Raw genomic sequence first — 26,431 nt, 5'->3', positions numbered from 1 at the left:
TGTGTTTTTTTACTTATTATTTCCCACCCCCTTTTTTTCATATGTCTATAATTTTTCTTTGTTTTATTCTTCATTTTGAACTTATCTAATGAGTTCTGTTTACTTGCAGCTTAAGCGTAATAAATGAAACTTATTGTTTTTCCTAACTTTCTTCGTGTTTTCTTGTATTTACTTATATATAATATATGTATCACGATTAATGACTCTTTATTATGATTTTAATGTTTTACAGGAGACGAATTCGTTACATCATTTACTTATATATCGAACCTCTTGAAAGTAAGTTGTATTTGTCTTCGAATATCATTAAATTTGTATCGCTATCACTTTTAAATTTGAATGATTCTTAGTGGGTTTAATAATTTCGAAAGATTACCGTTTCGTTGTATTTTTAGAAAAAGCAACATAAACTACACTAATAAGTACAGTTATAGTTGCAATTGCAGAAAAGGTCAAATAAGGAAACACGAAAGCAATCAAAACAAAAAAGTAGATTCAAATGCGTTCAAAATATTTGTGAGTGGCTCTAATTCAGAGAGCTGTTTTTGGCGATCTTTTAAGGACATAGTAAAAATCTCAAATTGCAACAGTTCAACGAGTCATACCATATACCCCGATCCTTTCGCAGGCAGATCAAAGTGATCACCCACCCGCACACTGACCACACTCAGTCATTCTCGACATTGGTGATCTTCTTGGAAATCATGTTTTGGAATCTTCTTGAGAATCGTATGATCACTGCAAGACAAATTCTACTTAATGACGCACTTTAATTTAGGGTGATATTTCCTGGTTCCTTGAGAGACTATAAACAAAGGCCTGAATCTACATTAAACTATTTTGTTAAATTTAACTCGAAGTTTCCTTTTTGTACGGACAAATGTCAATTGCACAGTAATCAGGAATAAGTAATTGCTTCAATTATAGCCTCCACTCCTAACAGTATGAGAATTGCACTTTTAGTAGTTGTGCGAAAATTTAGCAAAGGGTTCAATATACAATGGATCGAAGCACCTTTCGTCTACTTCGAAATTTGTACCAACTGTTTTTCAACCACATCCTCGAGTGCCTGGGGTTCGCCAAACAGGATTTAGCACATGATTCATTGACGGTGTTGTATTTTTTGAGGGTGTATAACGTCATGGACCTGGTCTAGCCCTGCTGGCCAATGGGGGCGTGCAACAACAACAACACCATTCGTCTTCTCATTGACTTGCGTGAGTGCAATTTTTTTATAATAATCAAGCACGAGGTTAACCGGGTTCGAATTGCGACGATGGCTGATCGAAACAAATTCCTCATCCGGCTTGCAGTGTCCACAGTGCTGGCGTAAAATATCCTCAGCAGTAGACGGATCATGGGTTAGAGTCCTCTTGCCGTCATGCTAACCGTAGAAGGTTTTCTCCTCCGTGTAACGCAAATGCTGGTTTGTTCCCTCAAAAAGTTCTCCACGAAGGCAAATTTCTCTCAATACTTCATCCAAGAGTTCCCTTGTCTTCTGGATTGGGATCAAAATTAAAAGGTGACGGAGTTAAACATTAATAGTAGTAAACTCTAAAATTGGGTGATCAATGACGGTTATAAAATAAAATAATCAAGTACTAATCTTAGTGCTAAGTTTTGAACAATTTGAAAAAAAAAATTTTTTCGAATGTCCGTAAACTTTGTTAAAATATAATAATATTAAAATAGGAAAATCGAAATTACTGCCAATTTTTACGAATTTAAACACCTAATCTCCCATTAAGAAGACAAAGAAAAATTTTTTTCGCATAGTTTGAAGATAGTTTTCATTTTAAAATTGCGGAAGAAAAAAATTATTGTAAATAAAAAGTTGCTATTAATTGAAATTTGCACAAGTGACGAAAAAAATGGAGGGGGCATTAAAGGACGTATAGCTTTACCTGCACTCTTGTTTAACATTATTTGCAAGACAACAATTTTCTCAGAAAATGTTTCACTGTTTAATTGAAGATGTTTTTCGAAGGCTCCACCGTAATATTTTCATATTAATGCTTTCTTGCGAATAATATGCTATAGTACAGAACCCGTTATCTGGAAATCAGAAAACCGGAAAACCAAAAAACCGGAACAAAATTCGATAAATTTTCCCGTTATTTTTAAACAAAAAAAAAAATTTTTTTTTTTCCTCATAAGATTTTAGGATTTTTCGTTCTTTTTTGAAAGATGTTTACCTTACCATCATTTTTGAAATAATCTTTAGTGTATTACTCCATCGTTTTTTCTTCTTTTTAAGATTATGTCCAAAGAAAAAATTTTTTTAAGTTGGGTTTAACAATAAAAAAACGGCTTTTTGCAGCGATTCAGAAAACCGGAAAAATCAGTTATCCGGAATAGCGATGGTCCCGATCGTTCCGGATAATCGGTTCCCTTCTGTATTTTTATAACTGCTATGAGTTTGTAACTGTTAGGTCAAGTTTTGCCTATCTGTAGCCAGCGCCGTCTACGCCAATTTTAAAAATGGCGCAAAACTTCAGTATGAAGCAAAGCCACAGTTTTGTAAAAATGAAAAGCCTTTGTAGTCTAATTGGGTATAATATGAAAAAAACACAACTACTTCGATTTAGTAGGAACAACATATGACGCAATGCTAAACGAATGGAATTTAGTTGTTGTTTATTTAGTTATTGTTATTAGTAGTTGTTGTTATTTGTTTTAGTTGTTGTTGTTTATTTAGTTGTATTTAGTTTCAATGACTTTTCTTTATAATGCAATAAAATCTGGCGAGCAGCTATTTAAACGATCGAACACTTTGTTTGTTTATTTGTGGCTTGAAGTTAGGCTCGCAGAAAATGCCGTTCATGGGTTAAATTTAGTAGGAACAACACAACCTGTGACGTAGGCTATATTATACCCAATTGTTTATATTTAAAGACTTACTCCAATGGTGCATTACCTGGGCTCATAAAAATTTGCAAGAGAAGAGAATGGCGCAGTGATATTGATCATTTTCCTCCAGGCGTAAAAATATCGCCAAATTGGCGATTTTTAATAAACTTTAATAACTTGTTAAATATTTTAATTATTTGTGTGTTTTAAGGCCCAGATAATTCTTCAAGGCAGGATTATATATACAGCTTAAAATCTTCGCATTGCTGCAAGTGTAAGGCACTTAAATTGTGTGTGTGTTGTTTTTTTTTCCCTTGGCGAAGGAGTTTAGAAAAACAACGTTAAGAGGACACTATACAGGGGAAGAAAATTTTCGTCACAAGTTCTCCCTTTCCTCCATTACTAATTTAAAATTTAAAACGAAGAAAAAGTAAGTTCTGGCAAACCTAGAATTTGTCGTGAAGTTTTAATTGCTGAAAAAAAATACTACGAAATATTAAAATGCAAACAAATTATTAGAAAAGAACTTGTGTAATCCTGAGTTATATTCGTCGCAGTTATCATCTCCTAATTTATTTTCATTTGTATGTTTTAAAATTTTCCTTTCAGAATCGGAAACTTCATGGCTAGGTTTGTCTGAACTCACTTTACTTACTAACTAAACTTTAAATTTTAAATTAGTTATGAAGGAGAAGAAAAATTTATAAAAAAAAATTTTCTTCCGGGCATGGCGTCCTCTTAAGATGTAGGAAACGCTGTCCTCTAAGCTTTAGAAAACCATTAGCTGAATCCACTATCACCGTATTATACAAAGTAATAAAACCTTTAATTTTCATGGTTTTAATGAATTATATTTGCAGCTTTTTTACCTGTAGACGATAGTACCCTCCAAGACTTTATGACTACTGAAATGTATCAAGCAGAAATGGACAGAAGGACAAAGACGCTACTTTCAAATGGCAACATAACGAGTCAGTTTTGGTAAGCATTATATTTATTTATTTTTATTTTATGCCTTTGAATCAGAAGCGTTCTCTTAGGTTTTTCACCATTGGGAATAGTAATCTACATTTAGAGACCCAAAAAAAAAAAAAAAAAAAAAATTTTTTTTTTTTGAAAAGTATATTTTAAATGAGTACCAAGAGTATTTTTAAATAACATCAGTAGAAAAATATGTCCATCACCTTGATTGAGTTTGAAAAATTTGATAACAGCGTTTTGACATTTATTGTAACCAACCGAAGATACCTTGGATATTATTATTGTCAGAAAAGGACACTCTTTACACTTAACTTGCTGAATTAATTTTGTTTTTGCTGCCAATTATTTTAGTTTATTATCTTTGTCTTGTGCGAATTCTTAATAATATCAAAATGTTAAGAGTCACATTTCTAAGCCTGAGAATTAAAAAAAAAAGAGAAAAGACAAGGTTAAAAATAAAAACTGGAAGGGTATCGAAATATCATATTTTTAAGAGGATTGTCGCAAATTTTTGTTCTTTTGTAAAAGGATGAAATTATGGAGGGAAAAAAAAGACTCTCATTCCAAACTTAATTTGCAAAAAAAAAAAGAAGGGAAAAAAAAAGAGAATTAGTGTCTTAAGGAAGGTTTTCTACGGAAAAGTTTGATAATCAGAAGAAGGTTAAAGTTTACTTAAGGGGGATGAAAGCTGGCATGATTGTTATTCCAAAATTAAATTGAGTGAAAAATGGGGGAACGAGGTCAAAAAATTTAATTGGAATATATATAAAACTATGATTTAGAAAAGGCTTAAATTATGATTTTGCAAATGGGGAAATTTCTTTAGTGATAAGAATTTAATTCATACATTATTAGAAAGAACAAAAAAAGAAATTGTAATTATTTGATTCATTATTTTATTATCAATATTGAGATACAATGCGTAAAATAATAATAATAGTATTCGGAACAATTTGACTAACGTATAATTTAATTATCGTATTTTCACATACAAAGAGAAGCAATCTTAATATTGAAAAGATCTCAACTTAATTATTGCTCATCGCCAGCCGGGTGACTGAGTGGTTAGCGTGCCTGACTGCGAAGCCAATGACTGCGGGTTCGAATCCCGCTCTGGGCATGGACATTTCTCTCTCTCTCTCTCTGTTGTCTTCTGATGAGTGAATGTATGAATGTGGCCCACCCTATGAACGGGTATTTGTGGCAGCGTGGCGTGGGTAATGTTGCTCGCCTCCGTGACTTTGGTTCACAGGTGCCCACTGGGTAACGATAAATGAGCAACACTTCCGGCATCTTCTAAGGCGAGGAACGAAAGTTCAGTGGCTGCTGTTATTAAAAAAAAGAAAGAAAAAAAATTGCTCATTAATTAGAGCAGACAGTATTTTGAGTTATAAAATTCACCGAATGAACATTCCTTTCATTTTTTTTAAACGGATTTGGAGTATCTAATATGTAGGCTCAATTGCAACGATTGTTGTTGCTGAGCTCATCGCAGGACCTCGGTGCGTTGACACTTAAAAATCAAAATAGTTAAACATATCAGTATAAAATTAAGATATGTAATATGCAACCTCTGAACGAAACAAGTATAGGGTTTTCTTTATGGCAAAGTGGCAAACAGCAAAAGCTGTAAGCCGTGTTGCCAGTGGCTGGAGCCTACCCATGAGAAAATAGGTATGTTTCATTCAGAGGTATGCATTTTTGTTGGTGGCTGCTGATGAGTTACAACAATTTTAGTTAAATTTTTGCTATTTACATCTTTTGAAATTATTTCAGTGCAGACCCTATTCCCACATTTCCAATGCACCGTTTCATCTTTATATTTGTTGCGTATTTCAGACTAATAGTTTTTATACAACAACAAATAAGCACCTCGCGAATATTCTACGTCCGCTATTTTCGACATTTTTGAAAATGGTGCATTATGATGTAGATAGAAATTCTAATATATTGTCAAACGATAGTGAGGGGAAAGTCTTTTTTCCCTTTCAAGTTATTTTACCTCAGAAAAGGATTCCGTCCCATATATAAAATCCCTCTATACCCTTTTCTTACACACTGACCCTGAGCTCAAAGGTGCACATGATTAATAATTTTTTTGGTGAAAAGTTGGAAAAAAGGATTTGCGAACTACCACCAACAACCCAGCATCAATTAGATGGCTTGCGATAGTCACGTGGGGGGAGTTCCACGCGACGTTGAAAACAACTGATCAGGGGTAAATAGAAAAAAGGAGTGAAAGGTGGGATGTAAAGTTGGGATAGCCGCATTTTCGAGGAATATAGTTTTGTCTGATGAGCGATTGAAAGTTTACATCCCTTAATGTTAATATTGCATGGCATATTTCACCGTATCCCCGGAACGAATTGAAAAAATTTTAGTACACAATTAAAAGATTCAATTGTTCGAAGATAAGTATTTATAATTCTAAGTATTTATTTTAATTAATAAGGGTGAAAGCGTTTAATTTCTAATATACATATTCTTTTTACATAATTTTAAAGAATGTTCTTTTATAAGGCAAAATATAAAGTTTGAACGAAAATGATGGAATAGCTTCCAAGTTATGCAATTTTTAAAAAGTCGTATATTCTGTAAAATTTGATATCTGATCCGCACTACATAATTGTTGGATACGTATATTTGATATACACGTATATTTGATATACACGTACATTTAATTTACTCGTATAGACACGTTCATGCATATTCTGTTATAGACCTTTTCTAGTTTTCGAATATGATGCCATCAGAAAACTTTTATCTTGAAAAGGAAAATAATATGCAAAATACTAGATTTTTAAGGTTTTTTTTTCTCCCCTTTTTGGTCGTAAAATGTGGATTCTCATTGAATATCCCAAAATGTATAAATAATAATGAAAATTTCTGTAAATTTTTCTTTTAGAAACCAATTATTTGCCTTGACAGTTTGTCAAGTCAAAAATTTTGTGTTTTGCAATTTGCCTAGTTTTAATTCTTTCCTTCTCCATTCATTTTCAGGTTCATCCGCTATTTCTCTCTTGTTAATGATGTTTTCTACGGACTGAGAAAAATTAAAAGAGGTAAACTTTACATTTATATATATATATATATATNTGTTTGTTAGCAAAAACAGAAATTATCGTAGAAATAAAAGCTTGAGTTCTTAACTTTGGTTGTAATATATATATATATATATATAAACTAAAATGGAGTTGTTGACATTTTTGAATTGGTATCTAAAATATGAATTTTAGTTTTAATTTTCATATTCTTTTGGGGGCAAGAATTAGTTCGGTCCGTTTTTGTTGTGATCAAAATCGCATTTATTTCAGAACAAAATGAATGAACAGATTAATCAAAGTATTGTCCATCGATGGCTACTACTTTTTCTTAAATCTCAGGCAATTTTCGAATTCCATCTCGAAAAAATGTCCCGTCTTTTGAGGCGATCCAAGTTAGGGGTTAATTTTCGATTTCTGCGAAAGAAGTGAACTGGTGTCCTGTCAAATCGTGCTGCATCAGTCGGAACAACCAGTAATCAGAAGGAGCAATGTCCAGCGAATACAGTGGATGCGGTAAAATATCCCACTCAAGTGTTTCCAAATTTTTTTTCCAAAATTCATATTCTTTTGCGACATTAGGCTGACCGTTATTATGGTGAAGAAAAACTTTGTCATGTCTTTCCTCGTATTCCGGCCGTTTTTCTCGTAACGAATCAATTGTAGCCTATACCGATCGCACGTAATGGAATCACCAAGTTGTAGCAGCTCGTGGTATACAAAACTATTCACCATTCTTGAAATGTCGAAACCATTCCCTACATGATTTATCAGTTGGGGCATTGTCACCATAAACTTCTACAAGAATTCAACGCACTTCAGCTGCTCTTTTCTTCCAATTAAAACAGAAACATAAAACCTCCCTCACATGGTGCTTCGTTACCACAAAACTTGGCATACTCAACAAAGTAAAAAACAGGGTTTTTGTATGAGACTCAAAGAGATATAAACTGAATATTATTGACAGATATTTAACCACTCTGAAACCATCGAAACCAGCTGTCACTATGAAACATTCATAACAGCAGAGCCATCTCTTAAAAACGGATCGAACTAATTTGTACTCCCAATATATTTTTGGAATTTTTTCCCCTTCTATGTCAGTGTATTTTTTAAAATATTTTTATTTCAAATATAGTATATCCTTTTTGTTTCAGAAAAAAATGTGGAAAGATTAATTAGGTAAGTCATTTTTATGTTATAAAAAAACTGTTTTATTTTGTTTGCACTCATTGCAGTTTGTACTTAGGTGTGATGTATCTTTTTGAGAACTGGTTAGGCGTATGCGATTTTGCTAAATTGATAATTTTTAATGACTACCTCTTTCGTTTGAAGAAAATAGAACAAATGTATAATTTTTGGAATAAAATATCACTATTTACACTATAAACAAAGGGGTCACAGTACCTTTGCAACAATTTTTTAAAATAAAGGTACTATAATCATTCATTTTGAGGATGCTTTACATGCTTATTTAAGTTATAATCAATAATTTATCTTCAAAAAATGATTAAACTGCTTAATTTTTTTTAAAATTTAAAAAAAGTAGAAAAAATTCTAAATTTTTAAATCCCTAAGGCTTTTTTATTTGAACATATTTTCAAAAAAAGTTTTTTTCATAGTGCTTGCAATATTTATCTTAACAATTTTGTGCATTCATTTGTTGATATATCAATTAGAATATTTTTTATAGATTATTTTGTAAAAAAGTAGAAAAAAAAGGGTAAAAACTCCTGTTAGGTATATATAACATGCCGTAAAAGTTGTAATACCTCATAAAATGCTTATTCCATGCACAGTTTAAATAAGAGTATTATACTCAAGATAAAAAAGTTTACTTCAAAGCTTTATCTTAAATAGAAAAAATTCCTTAGGGATTTAATAAGATTAAGACACAAAATTATCATCTATGCGAAAAAGCACTTTGAAGTCAGACTGCTGAGCAAGTTTCTGTATTAGAACAATTTAAAATCATTCATAACTTTTTTAAAAATGTAGAGAGAGAGAGAGATGAATTTTTTTCTGTACATTTGAAATAGTTTGAAGTTTTATTATTAGCAATAAAAAAAATTTTGGTATTTTTGTCATTTTTTGGGTACTGTGACCCCTTAATAAACACGATACGATAATGTGTTCATGTAACAAAAATAAATTTCAAAAGAGAAATAATTTCGTCACTAATTTATATTTTTTAGTAAAGAAAATTACACGAGTTAGTAAGAAAATTTTGATAGTTTTTGCCGAGTTGCAATGACCTGAAAAAATCAATAGGTTGTAACTAATGTTTCTAAAAAGATAAATAAACAAATAAATAAAATTAACTTATTTTCGTATAGAAACCCTTACAATGGTCTTTTAAAATATTTAATCCTGTAATAATAATAAAACTGCGAAGCGATTGTCAATGTTTTATTAAAGTAGACTCTAACTTTTTGCGTTAGTTACAACATTATTTTGAAAATTTTACCTCATGTAATTGCAGTATGGAATTAGCGCACTGCTCCGTTTTCTACACCTTTAGTCAAAATATTTAGATGAGAGAAAAAAATGTAAATATTAAAACTGACAAAATAGTATGTAAGGGTAGATATAACATCTAAATAATGTAAACATCCAAAGGAATTGCACAAAAATATGGAAACGCATCTATACTTACTGTACGTAAATAATCTTTCTTTTAGAAAATGCTTTTGGAAGATTTTACATTACAACATTATNAAGATTAATTAGGTAAGTCATTTTTATGTTATAAAAAAACTGTTTTGTTTTGTTTGCAGTTGTACTTTAGGTGTGATGTATCTTTTTGAGAACTGGTAAAGCGTATGCGATTTTGCTAAATTGATAATTTTTAATGACTACCTCTTTCGTTTGAAGAGAATAGAATAAATGTATAATTTTTGGAATAAAATATCACTACTTACATTATAAACATATTTTAATAAACACGACACGATAATGTCTTCATTTAACAAAAATAAATTTCAAAAGAGAAATAATTGCGTCACTAATTTATATTTTTTAGTAAAGAAAATTACACGAGTAAGTAAGAAAGTTTTGATAGTTTTTGCAGAGTTGCAATGACCTGAAAAAATCAATAGGTTGTAGCTAATGTTTCTAAAAAGATAAATAAACAAATAAATAAAATTCCCTTATTCTAGTATAGAAACCCTTACAATGGTCTTTTAAAATATTTAATCCTGTAATAATAATGAAACTGCGAAGCGATTGTAAATGTTTTATTAAAGTGGACTCTAACTTTTTGCGTTAGTTACAACATGAAAATTTTACCTCATGTAATTGCAGTATGGAATTTGCGCACTACTCCGTTTTCTACACCTTTAGTCAAAATATTTAGATGAGAGAAAAAAATGTAAATATTAAAACTGACAAAATAGTATGTAAGGGTAGATATAACATCTAAATAATATAAACATCCAAAGGAATTGCACAAAAATATGGAAACGCATCTATACTAACTGTACGAAAATAATCTTTCTTTTAGAAAATGCTTTTGGAAGATTTTACTTTACAACATTTTTGGCACAATATGAAGGTCGTGCTCGAAGTTTTTAGAAATTGAGTCATAAATACCAATGCGAAAGTTTAGATAGGCGAAATTTGGAAAAGAAAATCAATAACTTAATTTCTAATTTTAAATACCAGCAATTTTGATATTTTGTTGGATTGTGGTATTCTAATCAGGGCCCGAGCTAAGGATTTCAAATTATTAGTCGGTAAATTAGCCAAATATTGAAATTATTGGTCAATTTTCTGAAGTCTTCACCAAAGGCAAATCTTAAGAATTTTGTATGAATAATTATTTTCCTATTGAAAACAATTTTACGGTAGTTAGTTTCATGCTTCTAATTAGTTATGCGACGCATCTACCGAAAATTACTGTAATCGGATAAAAATACTTATTTGTTTAGAAAAATTCATTTTTACGCCAGTGAAAAAAATCATTTCCCAATACTTTCGCGAAAACACAATTTTATTCGCCAAATTTACGATTTTATCGCATTTGGCGAGGTGGCGATTGATCAGCGTGGGCCCTGCATATAAGAATGCTTTTAGAATAGTAGTATTAAAACCGGAAAGAAGTTTTTAACATCCTACGCTCATTGCGGTCGATTCAAATTTTGAATGGGTTAGAAAGACCACATTTCTGAAAACTGCAAGTCCTTCTTGTACTTTTTAAGCCACTATAACACGTTGCGTTTTCGCAACTGTTGTCCGAAATCGGTTAAATAAAGTTGCATAAAGCGAAGCAGTTTGCATGCATCCCTTTACTTTTAACGCCACTATAACATGATATGTTTTTGCAACTGTAGCCTGAAATTGGTAAAATAAAGTTTGCTATTATTTTATAGGGTTTTATCTCTGCCTCGGGCTGACTTGGCTCTGATAGATGAGGTAATAAGTTTTTATTGATATTTGAATAAAATAGTGATAACAGTGGTAAAATTCAAACAAAATTGTTGTGTGTAAATAAAAGTTATTTGCAACTGAAATTATAATTTCCTTTTTAAATATTTTAGTTTCAGTTACTGAAAAAGGGTGCAAGTACTGTTGTTTTGAGAAAGGTATTTTCATTCTTTAAATTTACCCTTTTTTTATTATTAAAAAAATGAACATTTTGTAAATTTTTTTTTCATTTATTGCAGCAATTGTCCAGAGTTGCAATTACACAAGAACAATTTGGTAAGTTTTTAAAAGCATTTTGTAATTTGTATAATTGAAATATTTCGGTTTCAGAAGCAATTTAATTTTCTTAGACATTAGATTCAGTTTTAGATAAAGAAGAGGGAGGCTAGCGTGGACGTGGGGCTAAAGTAAACAAATGGAATAATTCTGTTATTTATCACTCAAAAATTCTTCGCCAATTTTGGCAGAGCAGAGAAACTGTACCCCGCTTTCGTACATAGTTAGACGACGAAACATTAGATTGCTTAGTAGCAAATCAAGGTTTATAGGGTATAAAAGTTATTTATTATTATTTTTTTTGTTGCTTTAATTGCAACTTTTAGATAATTTTTATATATTGTTTCTAACAATAAGAGATCATAAAGGCAATACTTTTGGTTTGTCTTTTTAAATTCACCGGTAAAGAGTTTAATAAACGAACTCCACGGGACTAGTGTGGGCACCTCATTGTCATAGTAGTGCTCTGGAACTGGGCAGCAAAGCGGCCCCTATCTCATCCGTCATGAATTTGTTTCAAAGTTCGTTTTAACATTGGGATGTCAGCTGTCCGTGTTGTAGCTGGATAAGTAGTTCGAGCACTTTGCTAGAGGAAATTAAAATACTTGGAAATAATTAGGAGCAGCTTGATCAAAAACTTAAGTTTGCTGGCTGTAGATGGGGATAAGGTTCCTGCACTTTCTGGAGAAAATAAGTAAAAGTAAAGAAGTGACTTGATCGATACTTTAGTTTTTTGTTTGCAGATGAGAGTTAAGTGGGACTATAGTGGCAATATCAAGATTAACAATCTTTTAATGGGCCGGCCAGGTGGCCGAGTGGTTAGCGTGCCTGACTGCGGAGCCAGTGACTGCGGGTTCGAATACCGCTCTGGGCATGGATGTTTCTTTCTTTCTCCTTTGTGTGTGATTGTGTGAGTGTGACCCGCCCTATAAACGGGTTTGGGGTTGTGTGACGTGGGCGTCGCCACAGGGGCCCACCGGGTAATGAGAAGAGGGTAGCAGCTCTGATACTTTCTGAGGCCAAATAGACAATAGTTCCAAGTGCCCGCCATTAAAAAAAAACAATCTTTTAATGATAGTAAATTTCTGTTATTGCTGGCATCAATTTTCTCTTTTAAAATACCTCTTCAACGTTAAGAAGTTTGGTAGGGCTTAGTTTTCATACAGATATATGTTCTTTACAGTATAACACATAATACCGTTTTAAATTATCGAACTTTGTTTTACTTCTTTAACACTAAAGGTTTTGAAGAAACCTGATTTATTTACATATTCCTGAACAGATTTTGTTTCTTCTAATTCACTCGAGTGAATTATAGGTGCCCCATTTCTTTGCTATGTAGGAAGTAGTGGGAAAATGGCGATCATACATGTCAGTTTAAAATGCGATTCGTGAAGGTCTTATTGTTTTAGTTTTAAGTGTTATTTTCAAAGGAACAGAGAAGTGTATATGTATGTATGTAAAATTATATGTTCTTCATTAACTTGTTCATTCAGACAAAAAATAAACTAAATGTCAATTTGATTAAAATCTGTAGTTTTCGGAATAGAGCTAATTTCAGATTTGAAATCCCCACATCTGAATTAAGTAAGATCAAATATTTGCAAAAATACGACAAAAATTTGTTTCGCACCTTACTAGTCAATAAAGGTAGTTCAGCATCTCACTTAAACATCTCTATGCCGTTTCACAACTTTGTATGTAAATGTAGCTCCCATGTTCTGCGCATCAGTTACATTGAAACAATTTTTGTTCTTTAGAGATTGCATCAGGTAGAAATGACTCCAGAAAAGTACGCGAAGGAATATTTAAAAGTTATGATAATTCTATTTCCTTCTAATTAAGGAATTCAAGAATGGTTTTAATAATCTATAATGAATAAATACTTATTAATTGGTGAATGTTGCACGTTAAATCTAGTGGGATCACAAAGTCCTCCAAATTCTCATAACAAATCACAACCTCTGGGGGTACTGAATTGGAGATTGATCGTTCTCTGGTCCAGGTCAAAATTACGATCTGTGGATGAATGAATAAATGGAGTATGATTGTAAAACCGGCTGTTACGTGTGTGCGTGTAGCTGAAGTCGTATATGAAGTCGATCATAGATGGCGCCACTGAAAAAGCAAGAAACGCACACTCTGCCTTAAATTTGCTCGGTTTCACCAAGCAGGCTTGCACGTGTGGCAAGTAGCATTAGCAACAACAACAAGAACCTCTGTTACTGTGCCCCTAAACGTTGTTTTCTCCTTACACACAGGGACCATGCCTAACATCGGGGAACTAGTTTACATTATGTCATTGAAAGCTAGACTTGTTTACCTATGTACATTATTTGATAAAACTACTCGTTCAGATACTCGCATGAATTACTGAAATAGTTTATTTTAATGACATTGCTTTTTGTAACTAAAAATAAGCTCAATCTTTTTCCTGAATTTTTTTTTTATNCGCCACTGAAAAAACAAGAAACGCACCTTCTGTCTTTAAACTTCGCTTGATTTCAGGCAGGGTTGCTGGTATTCAAATAATGCATTGGTAATAACGAATAAATAAATTCGTGACTTTTTATTCCTATTTCAGAGGAAAAGTTGCAGTGTTACTTTTGCTTTGAAGAATACAGAGTAGGTGAATTGGTTACATCCCTTTCGTGTTCTCATTTATATCACACGGATTGCATTAAATTGTGGTTACCAATAGTAAGTATTATACTTTTCCCATTTGGCTGTACATTTTAATTCAATTTCATAAAGAACCCTTATCAATTTTTAATTTTTAAATTTTCTTACTGATTTTCAATTTTTTGATGGTTATTTTATTTGGTATTAATAAAATTTTTGATTTTTTGCTGTTACTGCTTTTAGATAATTTCTGTGGGTTTTCAAAAATACTCACATTACATACAGGGTTTGACGAAATTAGAGAAATATTTTTATTCTAAATCGATGGGAATCGAACTCGATCTCTAAAGTCAAACTTTAAAGTAAAAGTCAATCTAACTCTAAAGTAACTGTGTATACTAAATCTAATAGTAATTAGCAAAGCTAATAATTTTAGCAGCAAATGTTTTAGAATATTTTACATGGTAAAACTGTTGACTCTATATTAAAGATCATGATTGAAGGTTCTAGAAATAGTGTCATAATACATGACAAATCCAGATGGATCAAAATTAGGAAAGAAAGTAAATAACTCTAGCTTTAAATACCAGCAGAAAAGGAACACCATTTTTAAAAGCATCAAATATGGTCTTTCAAATTTTGCCAACAGTTTTGTGATGTAAAATCTCCCAAAATATTTGCTACTATAGGAAAGATAATTTACAGTTTACCTAGAGTTAGTGTAGAAGTGTTTCCATATTTTTGTTCGATGTGTACAGTAGGCTGGGCCGACAAATGTCGAAGTGTCATATGTTATGTGATGGTACAAAAAAGAGCTGCCAACTGTTATCATTAAGAGGTATTAAATTACTTGTAGATATAAATTTGTATTTTTATTGTTATATAAATTTGTATAAATTTGTATTACACCTCAACGAACGTAAACCTGTGAAAATGTGACTGAAAATTTTGTATTTGAAAATAAAAAGAATCATAACGGCTGCACTTAAACCAATTTATTCCCAAGAATGTCTGTACAAATTTTTAAAATTACAACTCTATATTTTGTGCTGCTTCGGAAGCTTGTATTAGTTTATTGAGATGTCAGAATAGAATATTCTGGCTTGATTTGATTGAAGTGATTTGATAATTGAGTCGTGATGGCTCTGTGGTTAAGACACTCTGCTGTCAGTGTATAACATTGGTCACTGAGGCTCAACTCCCTCCGGCGTCTTGAGTCCATCCAGCTTCAGATCGATGAATATCAGCTTACCTGGGAAGTAAAAGCGATCAGGATGCGATGCTGAAAGCATTACTTACATCATGTAATTGTGCACAAAATTTTGGACACTTAATTTGTATGACCCCCTGGCCCACAACTGGCTGTTATGGGAAGGCTTTACTTTACAGACTTTCCTATTACTTAGCTTCAAATTGGTGCAGTCTTTTAAATATAATTTATTTAGTGGTGGTATCACTTATATAAATCTTGGTTTTAAAAGTTCAAATGAAAAAAAAAATATGTATCGTATTAAAAATTTATTTTGAACTAAAATTATAAAATTAGAATACAATAATTTTAATTAGAGCTTATGATATTTAATATTACATTATCTTGATAAAAATTAACATCTCTTTAAGCTTGCTGTAATAATATTATTTNATTATTGCTAATGCATTTAGGTGCGCCGACGAGTATTCTAATAATCATCCCTTCTGCCATAGAGAGTTTATTTTTTAAATGATCTCTTAGAGTGTTAATGGCGAGGCAGGCATAAGTTAGGATTGGCCTAGTTGCCATTAGATACACAGTGCGCTTGCATTTTAAGTCTAAAGATAACTTCGAGTTTAATATGGAGTTGAGGGCCCAATAGGCGCCATTCGCTTTTTTAATAATGTTATTTATGTGTTGTTTCCAACTTAAATTAGAGGTGATAGTGACTCCTAGATATTTTACACTCTTCGTAGGTTTAATGGTCTGCTTGTGACATTCCTATTACTTAGCTTCAAACTGGTACAGTCTTTTAAATATAATTTACTTAGTGGTGGTATCACTTATATAAATCTTGGCTTTAAGAGTTCAAATAAAAAAAAATATGTATCGCATTAACAATTTATTTTGAACTAAAATTATAAAATTAGAATACAATAATTTTAATTAGAGCTTATGATATTTAATATTACATTATCTTGATAAAAATTAACATCTCTTTAAGCTTGCTGTAATAATATTATTTATATTAATTTTGATGTATGTAGTTAGATAATTAAATAATATCGCTCTTTGAGAACAGTTGCCATCATTTTATTATGTGCCAGGTAATTGGAAAATTCTGTCTAAAATTTTTTACGTTTATTGCATACCTCATTGCATACTTTGAGTTTGCAATAAGCCCAGTAGAAAAGGTTTATTTTAAATAACATTTTTATGCATTTATTCTATTAATGAAATCACTATTTATGGAACAAATTCAGATTTTTTCCATGATAGTTGCCGTAAGCTTAGAGAAATTAAGCCTGATAAATTCTTCGAGCATTTCTTAAATTGCCTGAAGGCTGAATTGAGTAGACTTAAAGACGTCGGGCAGATTTGAAAATACTTAAAACTTAGCCTGACTAATTGCCAACGCCTCCACACAGTTTCTTTTAGGTAGTCCGATCAGACTACTAGGAGCGTAAACTAGTTTACGAAAGAGCCATTTAATAGAATATCTAGTATAAATAAGAAAGTGATAGCAAATATACGTCAAATTTTTTTTTAACGTTATTTTCTTTTATATATATTTTTTAATATTTTTTATATATATATTTTTTTAATATTTATTTTAATCTAATTTCTTTTAAATCTTATTTACTTATCAACCACCAAAGATTCAATTCTCATATACATACATGTATGATAACTTTCTCTCAATTACTTTTAAAATAGTATCTGGTTTCATGCGCACCACTAGTTTACTTTTTAAATAGTCTGCGCAGACTACTTATGATACCCGACTTTCTGATGGAAGAGCGGGGTTATTTTAATTAGCACCTGATTCATAAATGACTAAATTTTTTTGTAGTTTTATTGATTTATTTTTATTTATTTTAGGAAAAAACTTGCCCTTGCTGTAGAAGAAGAGTGGACTTCATAAAAGATTTTCCTTTGAATACATTTATATTGAATCATCACATTTTTTAATCATTTTAATCTATTGTTCATGATGTGATATTTCGCAAGCTAATAAAAATAGCAATGTCTGAAAAATTCAGAGTTACTATATAAGTTAGAGAAAAACTGATTGTAAACCCAATAATTTCTACCTTGTTTTCTAAAGAAGTAAAATTTCCAGGATATATATAATCACAACTTACTATTGTTGTGTCACAACAACCAGAAATAAGACGTGAGTTGTACCAAACAATTTATTTAAACCTTCACACGAAAAATCACAAAATATTACCCAAACGAAATATCTCTTCTCAGAAAAAAACTCTCTTTTTCAACGACAAAAAAAAAGAACATCACTTCTCGTGTGTGTCTCTCAAGCAACATTATTTTAGCATTACCTCTCGAGGAATTGATGCTTTTAGCTCAGTTGTCACTCTGTTACGTTACACTATGCTATTTCCCATTATACATTTTTCGAGAGACGTTTCTGATTAGATGCAGAGATGCCGCAGGTGACTAAAAATATGAAAGTGGAAGAAACACTTAATTCATTGTTGCTTATTTATCTCTTTAATTATTCAATGGTAACTACCATCATGGCAAATATTTCAAATTATTCCTATTTACAGCAAGAACTTCTTTTACATACTCATTCAATAGCAATCTGAAAAAAAAAAGAACAAACTCATTCAATAGTAATCTGAAAAAAAAAGAACAAATCCATTCAATAGTAAACTGAAGAAAAAAAAAGAACAAACTCATTCAATAGTAGTCTGTAAAAAAGAACAAACCCATTCAATAGTAATCTGGAAGAAAAAAAGGACAAACTCATTCAATAGTAATCTGAAAAAAAGAACAAACTCATTCAATAGTAATCTGAAGAAAAAAAGATCAAACTCATTCAATAATAATCTAAAAAAAAAAAAGAACAAATCTATTCAATAGTAATCTGAAAAAAAGGACAAACCCATTACATAGTAATCTGAAAAAAAGAGCAAACCCATTCAATAGTAATCTGAAAAAAAAAGAACAAACTCATTCAATAGTAATCTGGAAAAAAAAGAACAAACTCATTCAATAATAATCTAAAAAAAAAGAACAAATCCATTCAATAGTAATCTGAAGAAAAAAGAACTAGCCCATTCAATACTAATTTGGAGAAAAAAAGATATGCTATAAAATTTGATAATTTTAATTTCTTTTAATAAAATTTTGAGATTTTTTGGGTTACCACTTTTTGCATTTTTAGTCGCTCTTGGCAAACTTGCATTTGTTGCAGATACACCCAACATTAATGCGAAGTGTTTTTGTGAATGATAGGGAAATAAAACAGAATACTTTAAAACAAATAGAACTCGCACAAAACTTTTATCAAAATATAATCACGTGACTATCTAGGAATGCCAACTGCTTCGCTCTCTGCAAAAGTTATAATTAATACGAGATATTTCAGAGCTTATGGAAAATAGCAAGTGTTTTCCAAAAGAAAAGAAAAATTAAAAAAACAAAAAAACTATATAGCAAGAAGAAGAATTTAATTGAAAATTGTAAATGAATATTTCTTTTCACTCATGTAGAGATAAAGTAAAAAATTAACTTTTGCCAAATTAACTTTTTTTTCTCTTCATTTAATTTAATGTTTTATATACTAACTCCACTGAAATTAAACGTCAATTTGTTAGCAAAACTATTGACCATATATTGCAACGTTACTTTTAAAATGTAACGAGTCAAAGTACAAGTATTTTTAAAAAAAGTAACTAGTAAAAAGTTCTTATTTTAAAAAGTAACGAGTAAAAAGTACAAGTAAAAGTACAAGTACTACTAAACAAAAAAAAGTAACGATTTAAAAGTACATTTCTAGGAAATCGAAAATTCAAAGTAACCTACAATTTTATTGAAAAATATTCTTATGTTCTTTAATGTTTTTGCAAAATTGTTGTTATTTATTTAATTATTTTTAGTTTTGCAAGTTATGGTCATTAATTTATTTTTAAATTCGGAAGAATATTATAATATAATTTTATAATATAATCGTTTAGTATAATTTTAAAATCAAATATAATTTTAATATCAAGGTTTTTATGGATTTGCGCGAAAAAGAAATTTTATCTATTGATTTTACTTTTTAGTTTATTATTTTTATTTATTTAAATTACCATTGATTTAAAATTGTTTTACTCTATAGAAACGCATTTTAAAAGCACAAACATAAACAAAGCAAACACGGGATTTCAAATTGCTTTGTCATCTTTGAGCTAGTAAAAAATAATTGAATGTGCAGTATAGATTGAAACAAAACAGTCTACAGCTTTATTTGTAACAACGGCTAATGAAGTCATGCGAGAAAATCATTTTCCGAACATTTCTGCCTAACGGAATAATTAAAATTTGTAAACGAATTTTAGTATCAGCGGATAAATTAATACCTTCCAGTTTTCAAGAGTTAAAATAGTAATTATAATAGTTTTCAATAGCACAAATAGTTTCGAAGTTCTTAGAGATTTGACTGGGCGTTGTTTGACAAGGTCGGGCATAAACATAATTTTAGTAAAAAATGTACTAGGTAAAAATGTATTTAGTAAAAAATGTATTAAGACAAAAATGTATTATTAGTGAGTTCAAAAAGAAAATTGAAAAACATAATAACAAAATCCAAATTTTTTTTTTTTTTTAGAAAGCTTACCGAGTTTTAGAAAAAAGTAACGATTTTATTCGACATACAAATACTTGTACTTTTACCCTAAAAAGGTAACGAAAGTACAAGTAAAAGCACTAAATTTAAAAAGTAACGAAGTACAAGTAAAAGTACGTACTTTTTTACTTGTACCGGCGGAACAAGTAACGAAAGTAAAAGTACTGCCATATATGCTATTGACTAATTAAGCACTTTGAAATTAAAATTTTAGTATGCCTATGAAAATTAATACTTCCAGATTTAAAAGCAAAATTACCACTTGAAACAAAGCTTTAAGTTTATAAAACATTAATAGTTTAATTTCTGTTTTTTAAGGAAGAGGCCCAAAATCAATTTCGACCAAGTTTTTGAAAACCGATGCTCGGCTCTGTGATTATGCATTACTGTAAATTATTCTTAAGGAAATTTCTCGTAGAATAATCTGAAGAAAAAAAAATGCATTTCAAACAGTAAAATACTTTCTCTATTGTAAAAATAAATTTGTTGATCTTGTTAATATTTAAATGAAAAAATAGTTGACTCCTAGTAATCAGTATAATTGGTGTTTTTAGTGCTGCCATCTACACGTGTTTATTTAAACTCAATAATGCATTTTGAGTTTCACTTTTAATATAATAGATAGCAGCACCATTCTTTTTAGTACTACAGATACATGTAGCCATCTTCTTTGGATGAAAATTTTTGTGAAGGTATTCATCTAGTGACTGATATTCTCAAAGGCATCGACTTTCCTTACTAATTTTTACAAACAATTATTATTATTGTTATTATTATTAACAAAATTGTAAAACAATACACTTAAAAAAACTATAATCATCTAATTATATGAAAAGTATCTACTAATAATGTTCTTCCGATAATCTTGCGAAGTACTAACAAAATTTATTATATAGTTTCACATTAATAGAATTTTTAAATAAACCACTAGTTGAAAAGTATTATTTGTAAATAATTATTTGCCACTAATAAAAGTGAAATGATTGGAATTTGGAAATTTCAGAAATTATTAGATAAATTCTAATCAGTCACGTAGAAAGAATGAAGTTAAAAAGTTTTTTCCTATAAACTCTTTGAATTAATCCTTGTACATTAATGAATTTTTCTAAAAAATAACAAGGAATATTTAATTATATGAAATTTGGGTTCAACTGTCTGAATTAAATTGATTGTTAAATGTGATAATAATATATTTCTTTTAACCTAATAAAATTAAATAATTGAGTTAAAAATTTTCATCTTTTTAGAAGAAAAAAAAGTACACAAGAGACCGTTTTAGTGGTCAACGGATTTAATAATATGCTAATGGATTTTAATACCATAGCTGCCAATTATCAAAAAGTTTTCACTTTCATATTGAAAGTTGTGACAAAATTTAGGTTTTGATAATTGTGGGAAATGTTTTTTTCTTTACTGTTTTATGAGATTTTTGAAAGGATTATAGATATTTTCAGGTCACTGATTTAAATTCATTCGAGTAAATATTACTAAGTGTCCCCACTTCTCTGCAGCGTAGAGAATGGTGGGAAGAAGGTGATAATGAAAATCATTTTTAGAGTGCGATACGTTACGGTCCTATTACGTTATTGTGTTCAAAGTAGCAGATAAGTGCATAAGTAAGCAGATAAAACTAAGGGTTCTTTATAAACGTGTACAATTTGAAAAAAATCAAACTTAAACTGAAAATATCAGATTGAAAAGATCTGTAGCTTTTCCAAAAAAAAACTAATTTCAGACTTAAAATTCTCCCAATAAAATTAGGTAAGATCAATTTACTTGTACAAATGAAACGAAAAATTTGTTGAGTAACGTTCCGAAATTTATTAAAATTGATTTTTAACACTATTATATATAAATAATTAAAACACATACGTTAAAGATTTAGTAACCATTTGATCGGGGTTGCCACAATCTGAAAAATGTATAGATAAATCGCAACGAAATCACTTTATTATTAATTTTTACAACAAAAATCTGTTTATAAATTAAATATATCTGTAAAGGAAATACAGGGAGTTTATGAAGTCCCGGACCCATTTTGATAACTCATAAAATATTAAAGATAGATTAAAATTAATGACATAAATGGTTAGATGGACTCAAAAAGTTTCATGACTCTTGTCAATGAACTTCCACGTGTGCCCACTTCGTCGCACGGAGAATAGTCAGTTCGATATCAAGTCGATAGTCAATTTCACGCCAGGTAGCGGCGAGCATGTCGGCATCCACAGAGGCTATTGTGGTTGTAATTCTGACTTTTAGGTCATCAATGTTCGATGCGATCCTCCTGTAAACATTGTCCTTTATAAATCCCCAAAGAAAAAAGTCCAGCTGCGTTATATCAGGTGATCTGGGTGGTCAAGGAATTGAACCTCCTCGCCCAATCCATCTTCCTGGAAAATGGTCATTCAAAGAACTACGAACGATGATACCCCAATGAGGGGTTGCACCATCTTGCTGCAAAGAGACATGTGGCTGAAGCTCTTCTAGTTGTGGAAATACGAAGTTTTCTAACATGTCTAAGTATACGACTGATGAGACCGTCTTTTCTGTAAAAATGCATTAGTCACACCATTTGTTCTGCCCGATGACTCGATCGTGCATTAGTCCACACCACACATTAACCATTCTCCTTAATATCCGCTCGAATAAAACATCACATAGAAAAGTACTACATAGAACTAACACATCAAAAGTAAACATATTGCAATAGTTGCCAAAAACGAAAGAGAGAAAAATGCAATTAATAAGCAGACGATATTTAGAAAAGTACAGATATTTAGACTGGAAAATGAAATTATCTGAAATTAACCACACGCGCAGACGATATTTACAAAAGCAAAGATATTCATACCTGAAAAGGAAAATATATGAGTTATTCCATCAATAAATGCCATAAGTTTGTTTATATCTTCATTATTTTATGAGTTATTAAACATCAAAATGGGTCCGGGAATCAATAAACACCCTGTATAGCTAGCTATACACTGAAACTTGAAACGGAACAGTTTTCGTAAAATTAAAAGAAAATTTTTGAAATTTCCAATTGTCTTAATGAAAATTTTGTCATCGCCTTTTATTCCTGGTTGTGGTCATCATTTTGATGCTGTTTTTGTTGCTGAGAAAATTAAAAGGAAAAAGAAAAAAAGAACTTTTTGATTGAGAGCAGAAAAAAATTCTTGAAAAGTACAAAAATCTGCAAATTTTATTTCATTGATCCAGCGTTCTTTTAAAGGGAAAGTTCCTTTCTTGAAATTGATATATTGAAACTGAATAGTTTTATTCTTAAAATATAAAACCTATGAAATTTTCAACTACCTTATGAAAATTTGTCTTCAACTTTTTGCATTTCATTATAGACCATTTTGATGCAGTTTTTCGGTGCTACGAAATTTAAAAAGAAAAAAAAAAACTCTTTGATTAACACTAGAAAATAATTCCTGAAAAGTACTAAAATCTGCAGATTTGATTTCATTGACCTAGCGTTCTTGCAAAAGTAGTTTTTCTTTCTAAAAATTGGAAAGGTGTTTCATTTTTAGCAGTTACATTAAAGAAACAAAATATTTTTATTTTTTGTGGATGGTTGGCTGAATGTAAACAATAATAAATGCCGTAAAACCGGAAGAAATTTAGAAGACTTCTGGTATATCCCTCCGCTTACGTTATGCTTACGAGGCGATGTGTAAAGAGGCTTAATATTCCAGTTTTATTATTGCGATTTTCATTCAAATTTTCTTCAAATTTCACCATTCATAAGAGTTTTTTGCTATTTATGAATTCTAATAGGTTGTGAACCAAAAAACAAATTTTGAAAAATTAGCATCGCAACATAAATAAAGTGTAAGGTTTGCTACATTTTCAGTGTTATCCTTCATTTGGCTATAATTATGTAAAATATCACCGGTTGTTACTTTTTGGGTTGAATCAAAACATGCTTGGTGGGGTTTTCTGAATTCATTCGTTCTTCGTTTCGATGAAAGTTAAATTGTAAGAACACCTAATATTGAAAATACTACAAGGGTGATAATATTAAATGGCGGACTTTTTCGTGCTTAGACGTAAAAATCAATCTTAATTAGTAACCCGGAAGTCTTAATACGAATTCTAACCCCCAGCCAGGGCCGTAACTACGCCGGGGCAGCCGGGGCTCCGACCCGGGGCCCCGACGGTCAAGGGGGCCCCATATGAAGAAACCACATCATGTTTTTTCAAAATACAGTACTCTAATTATATATATGTAGGAAAGAATTAAGATAGAGTTGCTGAAAATTTTCTTTTTTGTAATTACGTACCTACTATAACACTTGTTAACACTTTCTGTTTATTGCACTTCTGGTTTACTTAGTTGTTTCCTCTACTATCTATCGTCAGACTCAGTGGCGTGCCAGCCAGGGGGAGGCAGAGGGCCCCTCTAAAATTTAAGTGATGGGGCAAACGATGCGTTTCGCCCCTCCTGAAATTTAGACACTCACAAAAATAAAGTAAAATCGGTAATTTCAAAGAATTAAATTTCAATTTTGAAGCTATTTTTGAAATAAGAAAACTTTATATTCCACTAACATTTATGTGCTGCTTTGCCTCTTCTGATATTTAGTTATTCGCCAAGACGAAGTCCATTAAAATAGGTAATTTTAGAGAAGAAGAAAAAAAAGCTATTCTTTCTCAGTTTGAAGTTATACATCAAGTAGGAAATTTTATTTTGTTATGGGCGATTAATGTGTCTTTTGACTTATGGAAAAGTAAAGTGAAAGTGGAAAAAATATTTTGATTCCAATTTTCACTCTATTTTCTTCCGAAATAGTAATGAGGGGGCGAACATAGTGTTTCGCCCCTTTTGAAATTTCAAAGTGCTAAAAAATATTAGAAATTGGTAACTAAAAAAAATTTCATCTTTGAATCTATTTTCCAAATAGAAAACTTTATTTTCTTCTGAAATAAAGGTGAGGGGGGTGGGGAATTTGCTTCTCATCTTCTGAAATTTAGACATTAACATTAATAGAATAAAATCAAGTAAAGTAGGAAATTTCAGAAGAAGAAAATTGTTTTGTTTCATAACTTCGACGATATTTTCCAAATAGAAAACTTAATTTTCCTCTTAAATTATAGTAAGGGGGTAGGAAACTTTATTTTCTTCTGAGATAAAGTAAGGGGGGCTAAAATGTGTTTTGTATCTTCTGAAATTTAGACATTTGAAATAATAAAGTCTAGTAATTTTTTTTTCTTTTTTTTCTTTAAAAAAAAAAAACTTTGAATCTATTTTCCAAAAAGAAAATTTTATTTTCCCCTTAAATTAAAGTGAGGGGGCGAAGAATATACTTCGCCCCTTCTGAAATTCAGACATTCGCAGGAATAAAGTCAAGTAAAATTTATATTTAACTCTTATTTTCGACTTTAAAGCTATTTTCCAAATCGAAAACTTTATTTTCCTCTGAAATTTAATTGAGATGGAAGATAATGTGCGCCACCCCTTCTGAAAATTTGACATTCGCTACAATAAAGTAAAGTAGAATTGAGAATTTTAGAAAAAGAAACTACTTTTTTTCCAATTTACTAGCTATTTTCCAAATTGAAGTAGAAATTGGTATTTTATGATTAGCATTATATTTAGAGGAAAAGGAGGCTACTGTGGACATGGGGGACAGGAGTAGACAGCATGAATATTTTCCCCCTAGTCATATTTCCTCAGTGAGATGTCGTAAATTGGTAACATTTACGTACAGTGAACCAAAAAAGTACCACCCTGAATAACTTTTGATTTAATGATCGGATCTTCACGTTCTAGGACTCCATCTTAATAATTCGAGGGTGTGACATCAAATATGCAAATTAATTAGTGCACGATATTTTATTTTAAGTTACGCAATCAGACGCAAAAACATACTTTCTCTGAATAAACATAACTTTTGTTCAACAGATTCGATTTTCTAACCCCCGTAATATAGGAGGTAGCTGTAATCTGGGGAATATGGTCCCAATAGTTGGGTCGGGTGAGCTATCCAAAGTTTGGACCCCCAAATGTTAATTTTATTTTTTTGTATTTCACTACAGATCGAGAGCTTTTTAAGGGAATTGAAAAAATTTTGCACACGATTATAAAATTCTGTTATCTAAAGATAATTCCACGCAAGAAATAACTTTTAGTAAATATTTATTATTTTTTATTTAATAATAGTCTGATGTTGATCATTTACGTCGCACTAGTGCTGCACAATAGGCTATTGGCGACGGTCTGGGAAACATCCCTTGAGGTTTGATCCTTTGTAGAGGGGATGCCCCCCCCCCCTTTCGGTAGCCCGGTGACCTGCACCCGAAGTCGAGCACTTTATCGTAGAACAGTTTAACGAGAACCAATACCGCACACCCTCGGTCCCTACGCAGACTGACCCAAGTGGTCACCCATCCGCACAC

General features: G+C 30.9%; 1 protein-coding gene across 1 annotated transcript in view; it reads left to right on the top strand.

Annotated features, from left to right (window-relative positions):
* LOC107438760 (uncharacterized) overlaps positions 1-17,424 on the top strand; it is a gene marked incomplete at its 5' end in the record, with an annotated part of 32,974 nt that extends 15,550 nt beyond the window's left edge. Inside the window, 9 exon segments of the mRNA XM_071185696.1 lie at positions 233-279; positions 3,711-3,831; positions 6,832-6,893; positions 8,030-8,054; positions 11,243-11,285; positions 11,411-11,455; positions 11,537-11,573; positions 14,158-14,273; positions 17,269-17,424. Coding sequence (XP_071041797.1) covers positions 233-279; positions 3,711-3,831; positions 6,832-6,893; positions 8,030-8,054; positions 11,243-11,285; positions 11,411-11,455; positions 11,537-11,573; positions 14,158-14,273; positions 17,269-17,358 — 586 coding nt within the window.
* Between the last annotated feature and the right edge of the window lie 9,007 nt (positions 17,425-26,431).

The sequence above is a fragment of the Parasteatoda tepidariorum genome, chromosome 9 (assembly GCF_043381705.1).
Source record: "Parasteatoda tepidariorum isolate YZ-2023 chromosome 9, CAS_Ptep_4.0, whole genome shotgun sequence".
Lineage (NCBI taxonomy): Eukaryota > Metazoa > Arthropoda > Arachnida > Araneae > Theridiidae > Parasteatoda > Parasteatoda tepidariorum.
The sequence above is the reverse complement of the archived record's forward strand: the minus strand, read 5'-3'. Positions and strand labels throughout refer to the sequence as shown.